The sequence below is a fragment of the Octopus bimaculoides genome, chromosome 2 (assembly GCF_001194135.2).
Source record: "Octopus bimaculoides isolate UCB-OBI-ISO-001 chromosome 2, ASM119413v2, whole genome shotgun sequence".
Taxonomy (NCBI): Eukaryota; Metazoa; Mollusca; class Cephalopoda; order Octopoda; family Octopodidae; genus Octopus; species Octopus bimaculoides.
The window spans coordinates 100,289,493-100,307,182 of NC_068982.1; the positions used below are offsets into that span (position 1 = coordinate 100,289,493).

Genomic DNA, 17,690 nt, shown 5'->3' on the forward strand with positions numbered 1-17,690 from the left:
GGAGGTGATTACTTCAGGAAAGACATTTATTTTTATAAGGCAAATATCATGAGTCATAACACAAAATATGTTCTTTATGTACCACCACTACGGATGCACTTGGCTTGACAGGTCCGCTCAAGCACAGCATATCGTCAAAAGTCTTCCTCACCAGTCATTGCCTCTGTGAAGTTTGAAGATCATGCTTCACCACCTTATCCCATGTCTTCCTGAGTCTACCTCTACCACAGGTTCCCTTCACAGAAATCGGCACTTCTTTACACTGCTATCCTCGTCCATACACATCACATGACCATACCAGCACAGTTGTCTCTCTTGCACATCACATCTGTTATGCTTAACTTTTCTCTCAAGATGCTTATACTCTGTCGAACAGGCACACTGACATTGTACATTCTCAAGCCTACGCATGTCCTCGACAGCCATAGCCCATGTTTCACTGCCATGCAGCTTAGCTGTTCACACACCGGCATCAAACAATCTGCCTTTCACTCTGAGAGAGAAGCCCTTTGCTGCCAGCAGGGATAGGAGCTCTCTGAACTTTGCCCAGCCTAATCTTTTTCTCACAGCTACGCTCTCAGAGCATCCACCTCCACTACTAACTTGGTCACCTAGATAATGGAAGCTATCTACTACCTCTAGCTTGATCCCCTGGCAGTTGATGGAGTCTATTTTCTGCACTGGGTCATCCCATAAGTAATGCGGCATTTTTGTACTTCTTTTATTTTTCAAAATTAAGATAAAGTTCTTTTTTAATCTAAAATATACTCTCCTTCATTTTCTACAATGTTCTTCCATCTATCTGGTAGACTTGCAAGGCCCCTCTTCCAAAATTCACTTGTCTGTGATGAAAAATACTCCTCCAGTACTGTTCTGACCTCATCTACAGAATTCATATTTTTTCCATCCAAATGATTTTTAAGACTGAGGAATTATCGTTTGGTTTGGGTTTAAAAGTTGAAAGTGGACTAAGCCTTTCATGTCCCACCAAACAGATAATGACACCTAACGTGGGTGAAGACCTTCTTTAGCCTGGGGTGCCAGTGTTTCTCCTTTCCCTACATACTGTCTTTGGCACTTGACACTTTTATAGAGAACCCATTTCTTGTCACCAGTCACTATTCGGTTCAAAAAAGGTTCATTTGTGAGAAGAGCACAAATTCACTCACTGCGTGTGATTAAACTTGGAAAGTTTGTGAGGAACCCATTGACTTAATTTGCTGACTTTTCCAATGGCACACAGGTGTCGATGAATGATTGAATGACCAAATCCAAGCTTCTCTGCTAGTTCCTCAACAGTAACGATGGGATTTTGTTTCAGCAGGGTTTGGGACGAGGCTCGTCGTCTAGGCTGTAGTTTCCGACTCGGAATTTCTGGAACCACCCTTGACACTGGCTTACGCTTATTGTCCAATCCCCATATACTGCATTAATGTTCCTCATACTTTCCGTTGCCTTTATTGAACTCATAAAGCAAAATATGCCGAATATGCTCCTTTGTCACTTCTATTATAGCGTTAAAATAATAACTTAAAATCGAACTGCACTCTTCCAAACTTGTACTACAAATAAGGACAAGGTAAAATTACTACCTGCATTTATAACAAGTTGATGCAGGTAGTTTATCCCGTGCCACTCCGACTTTTAGTTCATGCAATTGAAAAAACCGCATTATTTATGGGATGACCCAACATATAAAAGACGGGAACATCAGTCGAGATTATCATTGAGTACAGCCAGCTTGGGATTTAAGGAACACAGGGACAAAACAAGGACGTTTAAGTAGCTTGTTTTGTGCTATATAAATTTTAGAAACATTAACTGTGATTTATAATTCATGCTTTTATATCACATTCTTATTAAACTCGAGGAATTACTGTGTAAACCTAAAAGAACAGACATAACCAATGAAACTGCTTTCTATATGTGTGTAATAGCAACTATTTACTACACTGTTAACTTCGATCTTCATATGACATCTGCATATTATCTAGCATAATTGCATTAACGAACTGATTGATTGCAATACATATTTAGAGTGTCGACAGTATAAAAAGTATTGTTCGTACTCTATCGTATCATTCTGTTTGAGTGACACCAATTTAAAACAGAAATAAGAAATGTCCAACAAAAGAATTTCAATAAACGACTCACCTCTGAAGCCCTGCCTGACACAAGCCATTGCAATAACGTGCTCCTGAGCAGGTTCAAGGAGAACAACTCCCGACTTCCGGTTTTCAATCCATGTCGCTTCCTGTCGGTGGCTTGGTAGCAGCGCAATGTGGAAATCAAGTCGGGGTGTTTCAGCAAGATTAAGGGTAGGAATTTCCACTGAACTTTCATTTTAAAGGAATTATTATCGATTCCCAAATACATTTATAATATTACATACTCTGTTATTCCACGCTATCTCTTCATTTACTTTACTTTTCCCTTCACTTAATTCGACCTTCATACCCTCATTCCGTATCACCTTTCTGTGATCTTCATTATAATATTTTTTTATGTACTTTTAACTGTCTTTGCTTACAGTATTATTAAAAATATAGATTAATTCAGACCTGAGCACTTTTTTTTATTTCCTTTTTGGCAGCAGTTAATTAATAAATTATTAATTGACTTTTACTTTCTGAGTATACTATTTTAGTCAATCGACTATATTTGTAATGATTACTTTGATGACAAATTATTTAGTCGCTATTTAAGAAAATCTTTGACATTTTACAGAACATTAACTCATAGAAAATAAATGTTAAAACTATTTAATTTTTATGTTCATTTTTAACTTTGAAAATAGATTACAAGTTCACCGACCAATTGTTGCAAGGTGAAGCTTTTGGATAATAGATTTTGCTCCGTTTTATTAACAATAAAAAATAAATGTTATAAAATCACAGTAAGAACAAGACACATTTATAAAAACAAAATTATAAAATATAAATATAATTTTTTACATTCAACTGTTACAATTTTATATCACCCCCACCAATCATACGTTTGTAAAAGCATGATGTTAAATATTTAATAAATAGATCCCGTTAAAAATAAATCTATATAAAGGACATCAACCCTTGTTTCTTGCATGGCAAAATTCACTTTCCTTGTTTGGTCTATGACAACTGTGACTATTTATTTATTTATTTCCAATACATTAATGGGCTATCTTCGGTAAGCATTTTCATATTCGTACTCTTACTCGGGATATCCAAGATATATCCCCACCCGCAAATGTTATAGCTTCATTAATAGTCCTGCTGGTATATGCAGTGAAAACCAAAGACCGCCTAATAATGAGATTATGGTAAAGTGCTCACGTGTATTTTTGAAGACTGTAAATTTGGCTGGTATTTTTAGTAGGTCGACCGAGGTTTCCTGGTTGTTTTCTGGAAACGAATTTGTAGAATCCGGTGATTGAATTGACCGTAGTATTTTACTAGTATAAATTCATGAGATTCCTGATATGATGTGCTACCAGTTGTTAGAAACCACACCTAAAATAATAGTTTCTAACACAGACACAAAGCCAAAAGTATATTGAGAGGAGGGTGTTAGTCATTTAACTCGACCCCACTATTTGAGTGGTACTTCTTTTTATTGCCCCCTGAAAGATGAAAGGCAAAGTTTGAACTCAGAACGTAAAACGCCAAAACAACTACCACCAAGCATTTTGTCTAAAGGTCTTACGGCTTTGTCTATACTCCACCGTCTTTATCATGTTCTAAATTATGACATATCGTTTAACATGCTGAAGTACAAAATTAAAATATTGTTTGTTATAACAAGTCTTTTCCCCTTCTCTGTATCAATCATCATCATCGTTTAATGTCCGTCTTCCATGCTGGCATGGGTTGGACGGTTTTACAGGAGCTAGGCAGGCAGGAACCTGCACCAGACTCCTGTGTCTGTTTTGACATGGGTTTTATAGCTGGATGCCCTTCCTAACACCAAGCACCCAACAGAGTGGACAAAGTGCTTTTTACATGGCGCAAGCAGTAAAATGCCATCTCTGTTTATAGACTGGATAGTAAAAGTGTAAGATTTATCAATTTTGGCATCATTGTTTAACCCTTTAGCATTCAGATTAATCTGTCATACGTAAAGCCTGTTTAATTACATTGTTTTAAATTAATTGTACAGCATCTTGTATCTGAGATTTTGATGATGTCCCTGTTTATTTTTAGAATGACTTTGTAGGGTAGGTGTGAGAGGTCAGAGCTGGCTGATTTGAGCATAAAACAAGAAGACAATTTTAGCCTGATATGGCCGGTTTAAACACTATGGGGTTAAGCCACATCATATCAAGACCAGGTTGCTCTGCTTCAGTAGTTTAACCATTTAGCATTTCAATTACTCTGTCAAATGTAATGCTTAAATATTCACATAGTTTTGGTTTAATCATGCATTTTCTCATTAGTTTCATGATTTCGATGATGTGATTGTTTATTTTTAGAACGACTTTTCAGAGTAGGTGTAAGAGGCTGGATCTGGCCAGCATAAACATAAAACGGGTAGAATATTGGGGCCCGATATGACTGGTTAAATGCTGGAGGGTTATTTTAATTATAGATTCTTATCCCACTTAGGAAAAGGAGATGATTTAATACAAATGGGTGAAATTTCATTTATAAAACCTCTTGAGGACAAGATAAACACAAACATATCTCTACTGTAAGCTATAGTTGTTCCCTAAAGTTGGTAGTTACCTCTGGATTTCATAATATTAAATGGTTGATTGATATATTTCTCTCTGATTAGGATCTGAGATACTGAAATACAGATTTGTAACCATTTAAACTAAGGCATTTTGAATGAAGTGTTTTCTGATCCATGACTGTTTTGTCTCAGATGTACCAATATTGATAACAAAAATTAGAATTTGAGAAAGAAAAAAAAAGAACCAGAGAAAAAAAAAACAATTTTGTAAAATTAGTTTGCATGCTGTGAAATAAAGTGAGTTTATGGCCCAAACAGGGCCATAAAATTTTTGTTATAGTCACAAAGTTATAGTTTTTTGCCATAGTCAGAGGCATAGCATTTATTTTAAGTGGCTTTGTTCAGAGACAGAGGTTTTCAAGTATTGGTATTTGTGTATTTCAATATGTCTTAGTAGTGTAGTTGCTGTCTCTGTTGCTGTTGCCATGTGGGGTATAAGTTCAAAGAGTTTAGTTGAACAAATTGATCCCAGGCCTTATTTTTTAAAGTCTGGTACTTATTCTTTTTGTCTTTTTTGCATAACTGCTAAGTTAGAGGTATGTAAACAAACCAACACCGCCTGTCAAGCATTGGTGGGTGAGTGGCAAGCACACACACACACACACACACATGTATGAAGATCATTTAGTTATATATTTTTATCTACCTAATTGACTCACAAAGTCCAGGACTATAATAAAGATACTTGCCCAAGGTACTGTATAGTGGGACTGAACCTGAAACCATGTAGTTGCAAAGCAAGCTTATTAACCATTCAGCCATATCTTTAGAATATTGAAAATTTTTGACTTACAAACCTTTTCTGCATTGGTATGTCATGAAAGTTTGGAGAATTTTATATGTTTTTGTTACATGGACAAGTTTTGTATTTCTGTTTCATAATTTAAAACCATGAGCACTTGTTTTTGTAATTTTTTGAATTTGATACAGTTTGACATATGACTTCCCCAATGTTTAACTTCTGGTTTTTATAGGAATAACTGCTTCTATCTATTAGCATGCTTTTTTCTGCTAGAAAGACAAAAAAAAAAAATGCTAATCTTTCAAAAATGTTTATACCTTTCATTGTCCATTTGAAATTCAAATTATACCCTTATTCTTTTAGTATCTAATAAAAATGGTTTTGTCTTTTGTAGTGTGGAAACATCTATAGATTTTATCTCCAAAGGGTTAAATATTCAATTTCTATTTTTCATCAATACAGAGATATCTAAATTTCCAAACTAAAAAATGTAAGGGAAAGACAGAACAATGTTGCTATTTATTTGAAAAATTAGGTTACACAAAATTAAGTCTTACGTTTTGAGTAAACATTATAATTTCATTACAAAGAGCAATTTAGTATTAATTTCTTGATTAAGTGTATTTTTATCAGTTGCTTCATCTGTTTGTATTTCATATAATGTTTGTAGTATTTATTACTTAGCCAAATCTTTCAACTTTAATAGAAAGTCTCTTTTATTTTTGTGTTATTTAAATTTCAGCGCTGTTGTGTTGCTAAGTACCAGCAGGCCTTAATACACTCAAGAAGAAAGCTGTCAACACAAGCACCAGATTCTAGATCCTCTTTCAAGTGAGTTCAGATTTTATACTTTAAAATGGAATATTTTCAGATCAGTCATAATAGTAATTATGTGTTGTATATTGAACTGTAATTAGTTTGAATATTTAAGTAGTTTTCTTCACAACCATATGGTTGGTACAAACAAAATCTATAGAAGCCTCTATGTGTGTGTGCTTTGCATCTGTATTGAAGAGAATAATGTTATAGCTAGCAACTAAACTACACTCAGCTATATTTCTCTGTTAATTAATAAATATATAAATAACATACTATAAATATTAGAATAAATTCATAGAAGACTCATAAAGCATCAATCTTTTCCTTTTAATTCTATGTGTTTGATGTCTCACTTCACTACCATCTATTAATTTTATTCTGTCTTATTTCTTAAACTTTAAATATTTAAATCCTTCTAAAACTTCTTCCTCACGTGCACTTCTAACTTTTGACTTGTAATAATTCAGTCTGATTATCAACCGCATTAACTTTACCCATTTGCCATATATTCTAGTCTTTGACCAACCAGGTGAAGCCTAAGAAAATAAGTTATCAATAGATGACAAATTCTGGCATGGTTAACTTTGTATATATTTGAAGGCCAACTACTAATCAATCTGTCCTGGCTGAGGTGCTTGTAAAAACGCTGTAACTTCAAGTTATATTGTTATTCTTGATTTATTTATCTACCAAAATTACTGTGCCATTTATTGTTAATTTTACATGAAGTTTCAGAGGTTTTAATTACTTTTTAAATAAAACCCTATCATTTTGCTTACCACAACACTTGTTTTTTATTTCTTTTTATAGACTTGGTAAATGGATCTTAGGGACTGGCTTAACAGGTTTCACTGGTGTCATTGGTTATGCTTGGTATGATCCTTCGGTGAAGAATGCTATTGAACAAAACATTCCCTATTCCAAAGAGGCCTTGAAACCAATCTTTGATATGTTGCCTGAAAAAGTTACTCTTCCTTCACTGCCTCCCTATATAAAGCAGTAGTGTGTATACTTATTGTTTCTTCTCCATTCTTTATTTTTGTTTTGTTTATTAAAATCTTTGTTTTTAATTAGTGTTATGTAATTGAGTACTGCATTGTTTTTTTTGAATTGTGGTGAAAGCAACAACAGCACTATCAACTAAAATTTATGTTAAATGTTCATAATTTCTGTAAATGTAATAAAGATTTGGTAATAGTTGTTCACTTTCTGAAATATTGTTAAATAAATGAAATATAATTTTCTTGTTTTAAGTTGTTTGCTGTTGTTGTTGGTTTGCGCTCTAGAGCAGTAATTCAACTAATTTATATCTACTATACATTGCCAATGAAAAGAAAAAATGTCTCATAAAAATGCTAGTTAACTCTAGAGTCATTAGAGTTGATGAGATATAAATTTCTCTTAAGATAGGACATCAGTGTCTTTCAGATTTTCAAAATTGATGGGTAAACTAAGTGCCCTGTCCAGTACTATCAATATATATTTTATTATAGTTACAGCTTTGTTCATCTTCATATCTGATGTTTTTAGTTTACCATGGTCAACAAAAGAAGAACCTGCACCACAAGAAGCCCCAAAACCTGTGAAAAAGGTAAGGGTTTACTTATATTATTTTGTTTTTGTTTATCATTTTACAGGCACCCTAAAAGTATCAAGAATGCAATGTCTAGCTGTAGATAGCTCTTGAATTACACTATTTACAAAATAAAGTGTTTCTTGTCCTGTTATTTTCAGAAGCATTTAGTTAACTTCAAAGCGATTATGTATTCAGTTCTTTGGATCATTGTTTAGTGTCATATCAGGTTTCTTTTTCTTTTTATAAGTAACTCTCTACAGCTTCCAAAAACCAGTGTCAAATTATTGCTGTCAAATTAAGCTGATGTTTTGTTACCATCTTTGGTAGAGTTAATAACAGATACTTCGAGAACTCCCAGTCATCACCATGTTAAATATTTTTATTTGTATCATCATTATTTAATGTCCATTTTTCCATGCTTGAGTGAATCAGACAGAATTTGTTGAGGCAGGTTTTTGGTGGCTGGATGCCCTTCCTGTCACCAACTCTGACTTGTTTCCAAGCAAGGTGATATTTTCCCATAGCTACACATGTTTTTCACAGCAGACTGGAAATGAATAACCTTACTTGTATGATAGTCATGCTCATTTACAACCCTCATGTGATATCTAGTCATGAGTACACACAAACACACACACACATGGTTTCTTTCAGTTTCCATCTACCAAATCCACTCACAGGTTTTTCTATAATAAAAGACACTTGCCTAAGGTGCTGTGCAGTGGGATTCTTCTCAACCACACAGCTATCATTGTGTATAGTGCCAAAACAAGCTGAAAATTTTAATTGAGAGCTGAAATGTTGTCTAAGACTAAATCTTCAAAGACATATCATTGAACAGTGTTTATTATAATCTCTCATCCACACTTTTAATAATAGTAAAATGTCATCTGATACTTTAAACATTACCCTTCTTAAGGAATTTAAACATTTCATTAGATAACTTGTTTACAGCTCAGAATATGTTCAGAGTTTTTGTAGAATCGCACCAGTTCATGATTCTAAATATTTCGAATGGTTTTGGCTGGTTGTGTGGTTAGAAGCTTACTTCTCAACCACATGCTTCTGGGTCCAGTTCGACTGCATGACACTTTGGGCAAGTACTTTCTACTATATCCCTGGTCTGATCATAGTCTTGTGAATGGATTTGGTAGATGGTAAATTGAAAGAAGCTCATCATATATATGTGTGTGTATGTGTGCATCTCTTTGTATATGTCCCCGTAACCTAGTGGTTTGGCAAACGAGATTGATAGAATAATTACCAGGCTTTAAAAAAAGCACTGGGTCTATTTGACTGAAAAAACCCTTCAAGGCAGTGCCCCAGTATGGCCACAGTTCAATGATTAAAACAAGTAAAAGATAAATGTTGAAGTAGCTCTCCTGTAAAAATAACTGCTTTTTATTTATTCATTTAAAGTTCTGTTGAATGTATGTTGGTTTTGAACTGGAGGCATTTTTTTTCTCTTTCAGATCCTTAAATTACCTGATCCTGAAGAAATAAAGAAAAAAGGTAAATGCATTGATTTATTGATCTTAAGTAACCAATATGTTTAGCAGTAGTTTGGCAGATTTGGTAGAGCAACTGACAAAGTGCCATGTAGTATTTAGTTATGTTTTATTATCTGAGTTCAAATACTGACAGTTGACTAAGCATTGTATTCCCAAAAAACAGACAGTCATCATCATCATTTAACGTCCGTTTTCCATGTTGGCACTTGTTAGATGGTTTGACTTGAGCTGGTAAGACGGAGAGCTGTACTAGGGTCCAGTCGTCTGTTTTAGCTTGGTTTCTACAATTGGGTGCCCTTCCTAATACCAATCACTCTACACAGTGTACTGGGTGTCTTTTACATGTCACCAGCAAAGAGGCCCTTTTATGTGTCACCAGCACTGGCCAAAAGACAATTTACTTGTTAGCTCTGTGTATTGCTAAAGTATACCTTGGAGGACTTGAAGTCATGTGGCTTGACTTATGAATTCAGGTAAGAATGGGCAAGAATTGTGCTTTGGCTGACCCTCCCCACATCTATTGATATTAACAATGAAACTAAATATTATTAGAATAGTAAAGATGTTAATCATTAATGTATATTTATCAGTGTTGTATTCTCATGACTTTCAGAAGCTGCCGAGAAAAAGTTAGCAATGGCTAAAAAAGCCGAAGAAGAAAAGAGATTAGAAACTGAAAAAGAATTGAAGAAGAAGAAAGAGGCAGCAAAACACGAAGAAAGAGCTTTGGAAACTGCCAGACAGAAAGCTGAAGTGGAACGTCAGTTGAAGGAGAAACAAGCTGTAGAGGCTGCAGAAAATGAAGGTACAGTTATTTTCTCTTCCATATTTTTTTTGTCCCTTAGCTGAATTGTTAACAATTACCAGAAACATACGACCAAGGGACATAACTTATGCTATCTACACCAAAAGCTTAGTGTCTCAGTACATGGTAGAGTGAGATAAACCAACCCAATGTATTATAATACATATGCAGTGATAGGAACTCAGTGATTATTTTAATTTGATCAGTAATTAATTTACCAAATATATTCTAGCACTTTAGGTAAATATATTTTACTGTATCCTTGGGTTGATCAATAAATGTGCGTGCGTGTGCTTGTGTTTGTGTGTGTGGGGATGTGTGTGGTTCCATAACTATAGGTCTATAAAATAAGTATGAGACTTGAATAAGTTCTAGGGTCAATAAGATTGACTAAAACATTTGAAAGCAGTGCCTCCGGATATTTGCAGCCTAATAACTAATACCAGTTAAAGAATAGATACATACACTTGTATATACATAAACATAAATACATGTACATTAGGTACAGACTGTGAATATGCACTCTGGGTACATACTAAACTTCCCCATCCATGATACTACTTGTATTACTAACAATAATTTACAACTATCACATGATGTAAAGATAAGGTGACACAAACATACACATACTCACACACATATATACATGTATACATGCTTATGTACTGGTGCCATGTAAAAAGCACCCACTATACTCTGTAAAGTAGTTGGTGTTAGGAAGGGCATCCAACTGTAGAAACGAGCCAAAACAGACAATTGGTGCCTGGTGCAGTGCTCTGACTTGTCAGCTTCTGTCAAAATGTCCAACCCATGTCATTATAGAAGGCGGATGTTAAATGATGTTGATCATCATATTCATCGTCGTTTAACGTCCGTTTTCAATGCTGGCATGGGTTGGATGGTTTGACTGAGGACTGGCAAGCCAGGAGGCTGTACCAATCTCTAATCTGATTTGGCAAGGTTTCTACACCTGGATGCCCTTCCTAACACCAACTACTTGGAGAGTGTAGTGGGTACTTTTTATGTGCCAGTCAGGTGGCACTGGCATCAGTCGCGCTTGAATGGTGCTTTTTACATGCTACTGGCATGGGATGCTTCTTTCAGTTTCTGCCTATCAAATCCACTTACTAGGCTTTGGTAAGTTTGGAGCTTTGGTAGAAGACACTTGTGCAATATGTATGAATATATACACATACACACAGCCATATGCACACACACACACACACACACTCACATGCACACATGTGAGAGAGAACATGATGGAAGTCTGCTTATATCTGACAGACTAATGCCCTACATTTTAGAAAAGTTGCAGTAGATGGGTGTATCTCTGTAAATAATTGAAATATTTGACATTTTTTATTGTATACTCTCTACTCTATTTTAATATTTTTAGTCTATAATTGCTTACATTTTCATTATTATTTTTGGTTAACATTGGGCCAACCAAAGCCTTGTGAGTGGATTTGGTAGATGGAAGTTGATGATTGTTTGTGTTTCCCTGTTTTGATGGCAGTTGTGAATGAGTGTCACTGTTATACTAGCAGTATTGTTTATTTTCAGTATTCTGCACAACATGTCTAACCATGGGGGAAATATTACCTTGCTTAGGAACAGGTGTAGGTTGGCTACAGGAAGGGCATCTGGCTGTAGAAAATTTGTGTAGGCATGGGAAAATGAACACTGAAATTATTCTTTTATTCTTTTACTTGTTTCAGTCATTTGATTGTGGCCATGCTGGATCACTACCTTTAGTTGAACAACTCTGTAAAAACATACACTCTCTCTCTCACACACACACACACACACACATACGGTAGGCTTCTTTCAGTTTATGTCTACCAAATCCTCTCACAAGGTTTTGGTCGGCCCGAGGCTATAGTAGAAGACACTCTCTGAGTGGTTGGCATTAGGAAGGGCATCCAGCTGTAGAAACTCTGCCAAATTAGATTGGAGCCTGGTGTTGCCATCCGGTTTCACAAGTCCTCAGTCAAATCGTCCAACCCATGCTAGCATGGAAAGCGGACGTTAAACGATGATGATGATGATGATGAACTCTACCCCAAAACTCATTCTTTGTAAGCCTAGTACTTATGCTGTCAGTCTCTTTTGCCAAACTGCTAAGTTGTGGGGACGTGGACACACCAACATCGGTTGTCAAGTGATGTTGGGGGAACAACACAGACACACAAATACACGCACACATACACTCTCTCTCTCACACACACACACACACATACGGTAGACTTCTTTCAGTTTCTGTCTACCAAATCCTCTCACAAGGTTTTGGTCGGCCCGAGGCTATAGTAGAAGACACTTGTCCAAGGTGCCACACAGTGGGACTGAACCTGGAACTATGTGGTTGGGAAGCAAGCTTCTTACTACACGGCCACTCCTGCACCTATGATGATAATTGCTATATATTTTCATTGTTATCTTTTTTATGTTTTTTTTTTCTCGTGCACTCATGGGTTGAGCAAGTAGTCTTGAAGACTCCCACCTCTTGTTTCAGCCATTTTAACATCTGGCACAAAACATGTTTTTACAGAATATGGAAAATGAATGACATTCATTTACATATATATATGTGTGCATATGTGCATGCACACACACACACACATATGCAACACAATACATGTATTCTGGATTGTATTAAATCCAGTGTATTCCTCTCCTTCAAATTCATGGTTTTACACCAATGTAACCAGCCTATCATTATATAATTCCATTTCTTTTTTCCTCAGCTCTTGTACTCATAGTTACCACGGCAATGAAGAATGCTAAGGAGGCAGCAGCCAAAGCAAATGAATCTATGGGAAAAAGAGTGGAAGCAGTAAAGCAACATGCCAAATTCCTCAAGAATGCAATGGAGGATGCTTCAGCGGTATGCTAACCAGTTTTTTATCTAAATTCTTCCAACTCATCATGTCTACCATTGACTTTTTATTAATACTTATCACTTCTTCCATTAATTAGCTTTTCTCTTAATTTCATCTTTCTTGCTTTATTGTTTTTTTCTCTTAACTTCTTTCCTTTTTTTCTTTTTTTACCTTTTCTCCTTTCTTTTGCTGTCTTTTCTTTCTTTCCATACCATTTCCTTGCTTATTCATGTTTTCTCCAATAATTTAAACTAAAATTATTCACATTAACTTCATGCTTAATTATCTCAATCCCCCAGTCTTGTAAATATTAAAAAAGCACTGGTGACGTACAACCATGTAAAGACACTGGTGATGGTGCCAAGTAAAAAGCACCCAGTAAATATTCTGTAAAAACATATCAGGCCATGGGAAAATATTGACTTGCTTGGAAACGGGTAAGGGTTGATGACAGGAAGGGCATTCGGCCATAGAAAATCTATCAATAAAATCCACTTGACCCATGCAAGCATGAAAAAATAGACGATGAGGATTTGACATCAGAACATATAGAACTCTGTAAAGTGGTTGGCACCAGGAGGGGCATCCAGCCGTAGAAACCATGCCAGCACAAACACTGGAGCCTGGTTTGGCCCCTGACCGTACCAGCTCCTGTCAAACCATCCAACCCATACCAGCATGGGAAAATGGATGTTAAATGATGATGTGGGTGATGGTTAGTTGTAAGTTACCTTGAATAAGATATTTGCAGTTATATTCAGTACATATTTTATAGTGTATTGATAATTGATTTTCTTCTTTTTTTTTCTTCTTTTTTTTACAATTATTTAAGGTAGACTAGGAGATTTATGTGGGGGTTGAACACATCTCCACCTTCTCTCTTCATTTTCTAAGCTCTCACCTACATTTGAGTATCAATATTTTGGAATTCTAAGGCAGCGAGCTGGCAGAAATGTTAGCACACCAAGCGAAATGCTTAGTGGTATTTCGTCTGTCTTTACATTCTGAGTTCAAATTCTGCCAAGGTCGACTTTGCCTTTCACCCTCTCATGGTCGATAAATTAAGTACCAGTTGTGTACTGAGGTTGATCTAATTGACTGGCCCTCTCCCCAAACATTTTGGGCCTCAATTCTCTAAGGTGGTCAGCTGGCAGAATTGTTAGCATGCCAGGCAAAATGCCTAGCAGTATTTCATCCATCTTCACATTCTGAATTCAAATTCTGCTGAGGTTGACTTTGCTTTTCATCCTTTTTTTGGGGTAAAATTAGTACCAGTTGAACACTGGGGTTGATGTAATTGACTTACACCTGCCTCTGAAATTGCTGGCCTTGTGCCAAAATTTGAAATCAATATTTTGAAATTCTCTTAAAGTAGTATCTTCAACAGGTATAGCAATATCAATCGATTTGAATTGAATTTGAGTCATTATATTTCATTTCATTGTGCACCAAATTCTCAAGTCATATCTATAAAGTGTTCATACTGGATTATGCCAGCATGGAAAACCAATGTTAAATAATGATGATGATTATTATGACAGTATGACAGGAAATTGGAAAGTTACTTTATCAGCTTTTTTTCATTTCTGGTTGTAGCTAGTTTCGGTGATTGATATCTAGGATGAATTTGTTAAAGGCATGAATTTCAAACCTACATATATCTTCTTAAAAGTCCTTAATATATCGGGAATAATTTTTGTGTTGAAAAAATATGAAAGAGGCTAAGCAGTTTGATTTTTGTACCATTTTCTGCTTGTAAAGGTTTTGGAGAAAGACAGTCAGTGGCAAGCTGTAGCCAGTGCATATGAGATACGTCAAGCTGTCACAAATGAATGTGAGAAGAAAGTGATGAATGCCAGGTAAATGTCATTGTTTTATGTTTCAAAACTTCTACAGTAGTCATGTTAGTGCAGAGGTAAGAGTGTTCAATCTAATGCATAAGTGTAACGAGCTCAAAATCTGTAGCTCTGTGGTTCAAATCATGCAAAAATTTCTTAGGTTCATGAATAACTTATCACTAGATGTTAAACAATGATTACACACACACACACACACATATATGAGAGAGAGAGAGGCTTCTTTCAGTTTCCATCTACCAGATGCACTCACAAGGCAGTGAAGAATGTTGTGAAGAGAAAAGGGATGAGATGCTGGGTCATCTGCTGAAGAAAGAATGACTAAGTTTGAGGTAACAGTTTGTGTGGATCATATGTTTAAGTCCAAACTGTCAGCATAGTCTCTGGTTTACAAATGAACAGTTAGATCTAGAAGTGAAGTCACTTCAAAAGAATAAATCATGCTTCCATTCTTTATGGTTTGGTGGTAGGAAGTGTGTATATTTAACAGTGGTAAAACTCCAGCTTGTGCGTCATATGCAACTCTCAAAGCTAATATCTGCAGCTCCTGAGATTTACAACCTACCAGCTGGATTTTGAAGTATTAATTGAAAAAATGAAAATTCAGTAAATGTTTTCAATGTGCAGAGATAAATCAATTCAGCTTTGTCAATAAAACTATGTAAGAGCATATTTTCTTGTTTTAAATATTATTCTTACATATATTGTAACTTTTGAAATAAAATAAAAGAAAAATCATAAGCACAGGTGTGGTTGTGTGGTAAGAAGCTAGCTTCCCAACCACATGGTTCTGGCTTCAGTCCCACCGTGTGGCACCTTAGGTAAGTGTTTTCTACTATATCCTTGGGCTGACCAAAGCTTTGTGACTGGATTTGGTTGATGAAAACTGAAAGAAGCCCTTTCATATATCTATGTGTGTGTCTGTGTTTAACCCCCATCACAGCTTGACAAACAGTATTGGTGTGTTTAGGTCCCATTGACATAGCAGTTCGGCAAAAGAGACTGATAGAAAAGGACCAGGCTTTAAAGAAAAAGGACTGCGGGGTTGACTCATTCGATTAAATATTTTTCTAGGTGGTGCTCCAGAATGGTTGCAGTCTCACAACTGAAACAAGTTAAAGATAAAAGATATATGTGACTAAATAATTGTGTTATCATTTCCAATACACAGCAGTGTCTTTAATAGAATTTTGACTGATGTCTTCTTGAATATTTTTCTCTTTAAATTTCAGATTACAATTAGAAAAACTTCGCAAAACATTGGATGATGGTTTTAGTAACACTGTTACCAAACACAATGCACAATTGATTGACGGACAAGAGTTATTTAATAATATTTCACATAGCTTGAATATATCTTCAAGTGAGGTAAGATCCTCTTTCTTTTTTTCTATTCATTTCTCTTTTTCTATCATCATCATCATCATATGTCTGTTTTCCATGCTGGTATGGACGGCATGACAGGAAGTGGCAAAGCCAGGTACTGCACCAGGTTTTCATCGCTGGATGCCCTTCCTAATGCCAACTACATTGTGTACTGGGTGCTTTTTATTTGGTACCAGCACCAGTGCTTTTTTCGTGGCACCAGCACCCACACTAATGCTTTTTGTATAGCAACTTGGTTTTAGGGTCTCAGTTCTATTCTGGCAGGCAGGTCTTCTCGAGCACAGCAATGCACCACATATTTCGATCTGCTGTTATCTCCTTTATTAGGTTCAGAGTTTTGAGATTGGCCTTCAATACTTCATCCATTGTCTTCTTGGGTCTTCTTCCTCTTCTGCAACTTCCCTCCACTCTAAGTAATTGGCACTTCTTTATGCAACTGTCCTTATCCATCTGCATTACTTGACCAAGCCAGCATAGACTCCTCTCTTGCATACTATCTAATTCCTCTTATCCCCAAACCTCTCTCTAAATACACCAATACTCTGTTGTACATGCACACTGACATTGCATGTGTGTATATATGTTACAATGGTGACCCACTGTCTCTTTCTTCCCTCTCAATAATATGTAATGGAATGGAGCCTGTTTGTTGTCAGTCAAGTTAATTGAAGCAAGCAGAACCTAGGAATTTACGAGTATTACACAATAGCTTTAGTAATATTTGAACTTGCCACCTTGTGATCAAAAGTACAGTACCTTAATTTCATAGTTATTGTGATATTATGATAGCATTTACTTCCTGAACTTATGAACAATGGCTCAACATGTGTGGAATGCTGTAATGTTCAAGCCAATCCAAAGAGTTATTAGAGCTATAATTAATGTGAAGTGGTTCCAACAAAAAATTTAAAACTGGCTCATAGTTTTCGTTCACTGGAAGTTTTCTTCTACACTACACAGATTGATCAGTCTTCAGGCATATGGCAAACAGAATTGTGCAGGAGGAAAACAGACGTTTATTTCTAATTTCCATTTTCCTTATTTGCATGGATTGGTTGGAAACCATTGAGGTAGATTTTCTATGGCTGGATGCCCTTCCTGTCAAGAACCCTTACCTGTTTCCAAACACACATTTACATACGTATATACATATACATAGTGATGATATACACATATACACATATATTTTTTTATATATATACATGTATCATCATCATCATCGTTTAACGTCCGCTTTCCATGCTAGCATGGGTTGGACGATTTGACTGAGGACTGGTGAAACCGGATGGCAACACCAGGCTCCAGTCTGATTTGGCAGAGTTTCTACAGCTGGATGCCCTTCCTGTCAAGAACCCTTACCTGTTTCCAAACACACATTTACATACGTATATACATATACATAG

At 35.8% G+C, this 17,690-nt stretch overlaps 2 protein-coding genes across 2 annotated transcripts in view; one reads left to right on the forward strand and one right to left on the reverse strand.

Annotated features, from left to right (window-relative positions):
* LOC106871627 (uncharacterized) overlaps positions 1-17,690 on the reverse strand; it is a 28,486-nt gene that overhangs the window by 4,809 nt on the left and 5,987 nt on the right. Inside the window, exon 2 of the mRNA XM_014918202.2 lies at positions 2,155-2,336. Coding sequence (XP_014773688.2) covers positions 2,155-2,336 — 182 coding nt within the window. The remainder of the gene's footprint in view (positions 1-2,154; positions 2,337-17,690) is intronic.
* LOC106871626 (MICOS complex subunit Mic60) overlaps positions 2,234-17,690 on the forward strand; it is a 21,867-nt gene continuing 6,410 nt past the window's right edge. Inside the window, exons 1-9 of the mRNA XM_014918201.2 lie at positions 2,234-2,318; positions 6,198-6,286; positions 7,085-7,276; positions 7,805-7,865; positions 9,323-9,362; positions 9,975-10,166; positions 12,911-13,050; positions 14,807-14,904; positions 16,134-16,269. Of these exons, the coding sequence (XP_014773687.1) occupies positions 2,280-2,318; positions 6,198-6,286; positions 7,085-7,276; positions 7,805-7,865; positions 9,323-9,362; positions 9,975-10,166; positions 12,911-13,050; positions 14,807-14,904; positions 16,134-16,269 (987 nt within the window). The 5' untranslated portion in view covers positions 2,234-2,279. The remainder of the gene's footprint in view (positions 2,319-6,197; positions 6,287-7,084; positions 7,277-7,804; positions 7,866-9,322; positions 9,363-9,974; positions 10,167-12,910; positions 13,051-14,806; positions 14,905-16,133; positions 16,270-17,690) is intronic.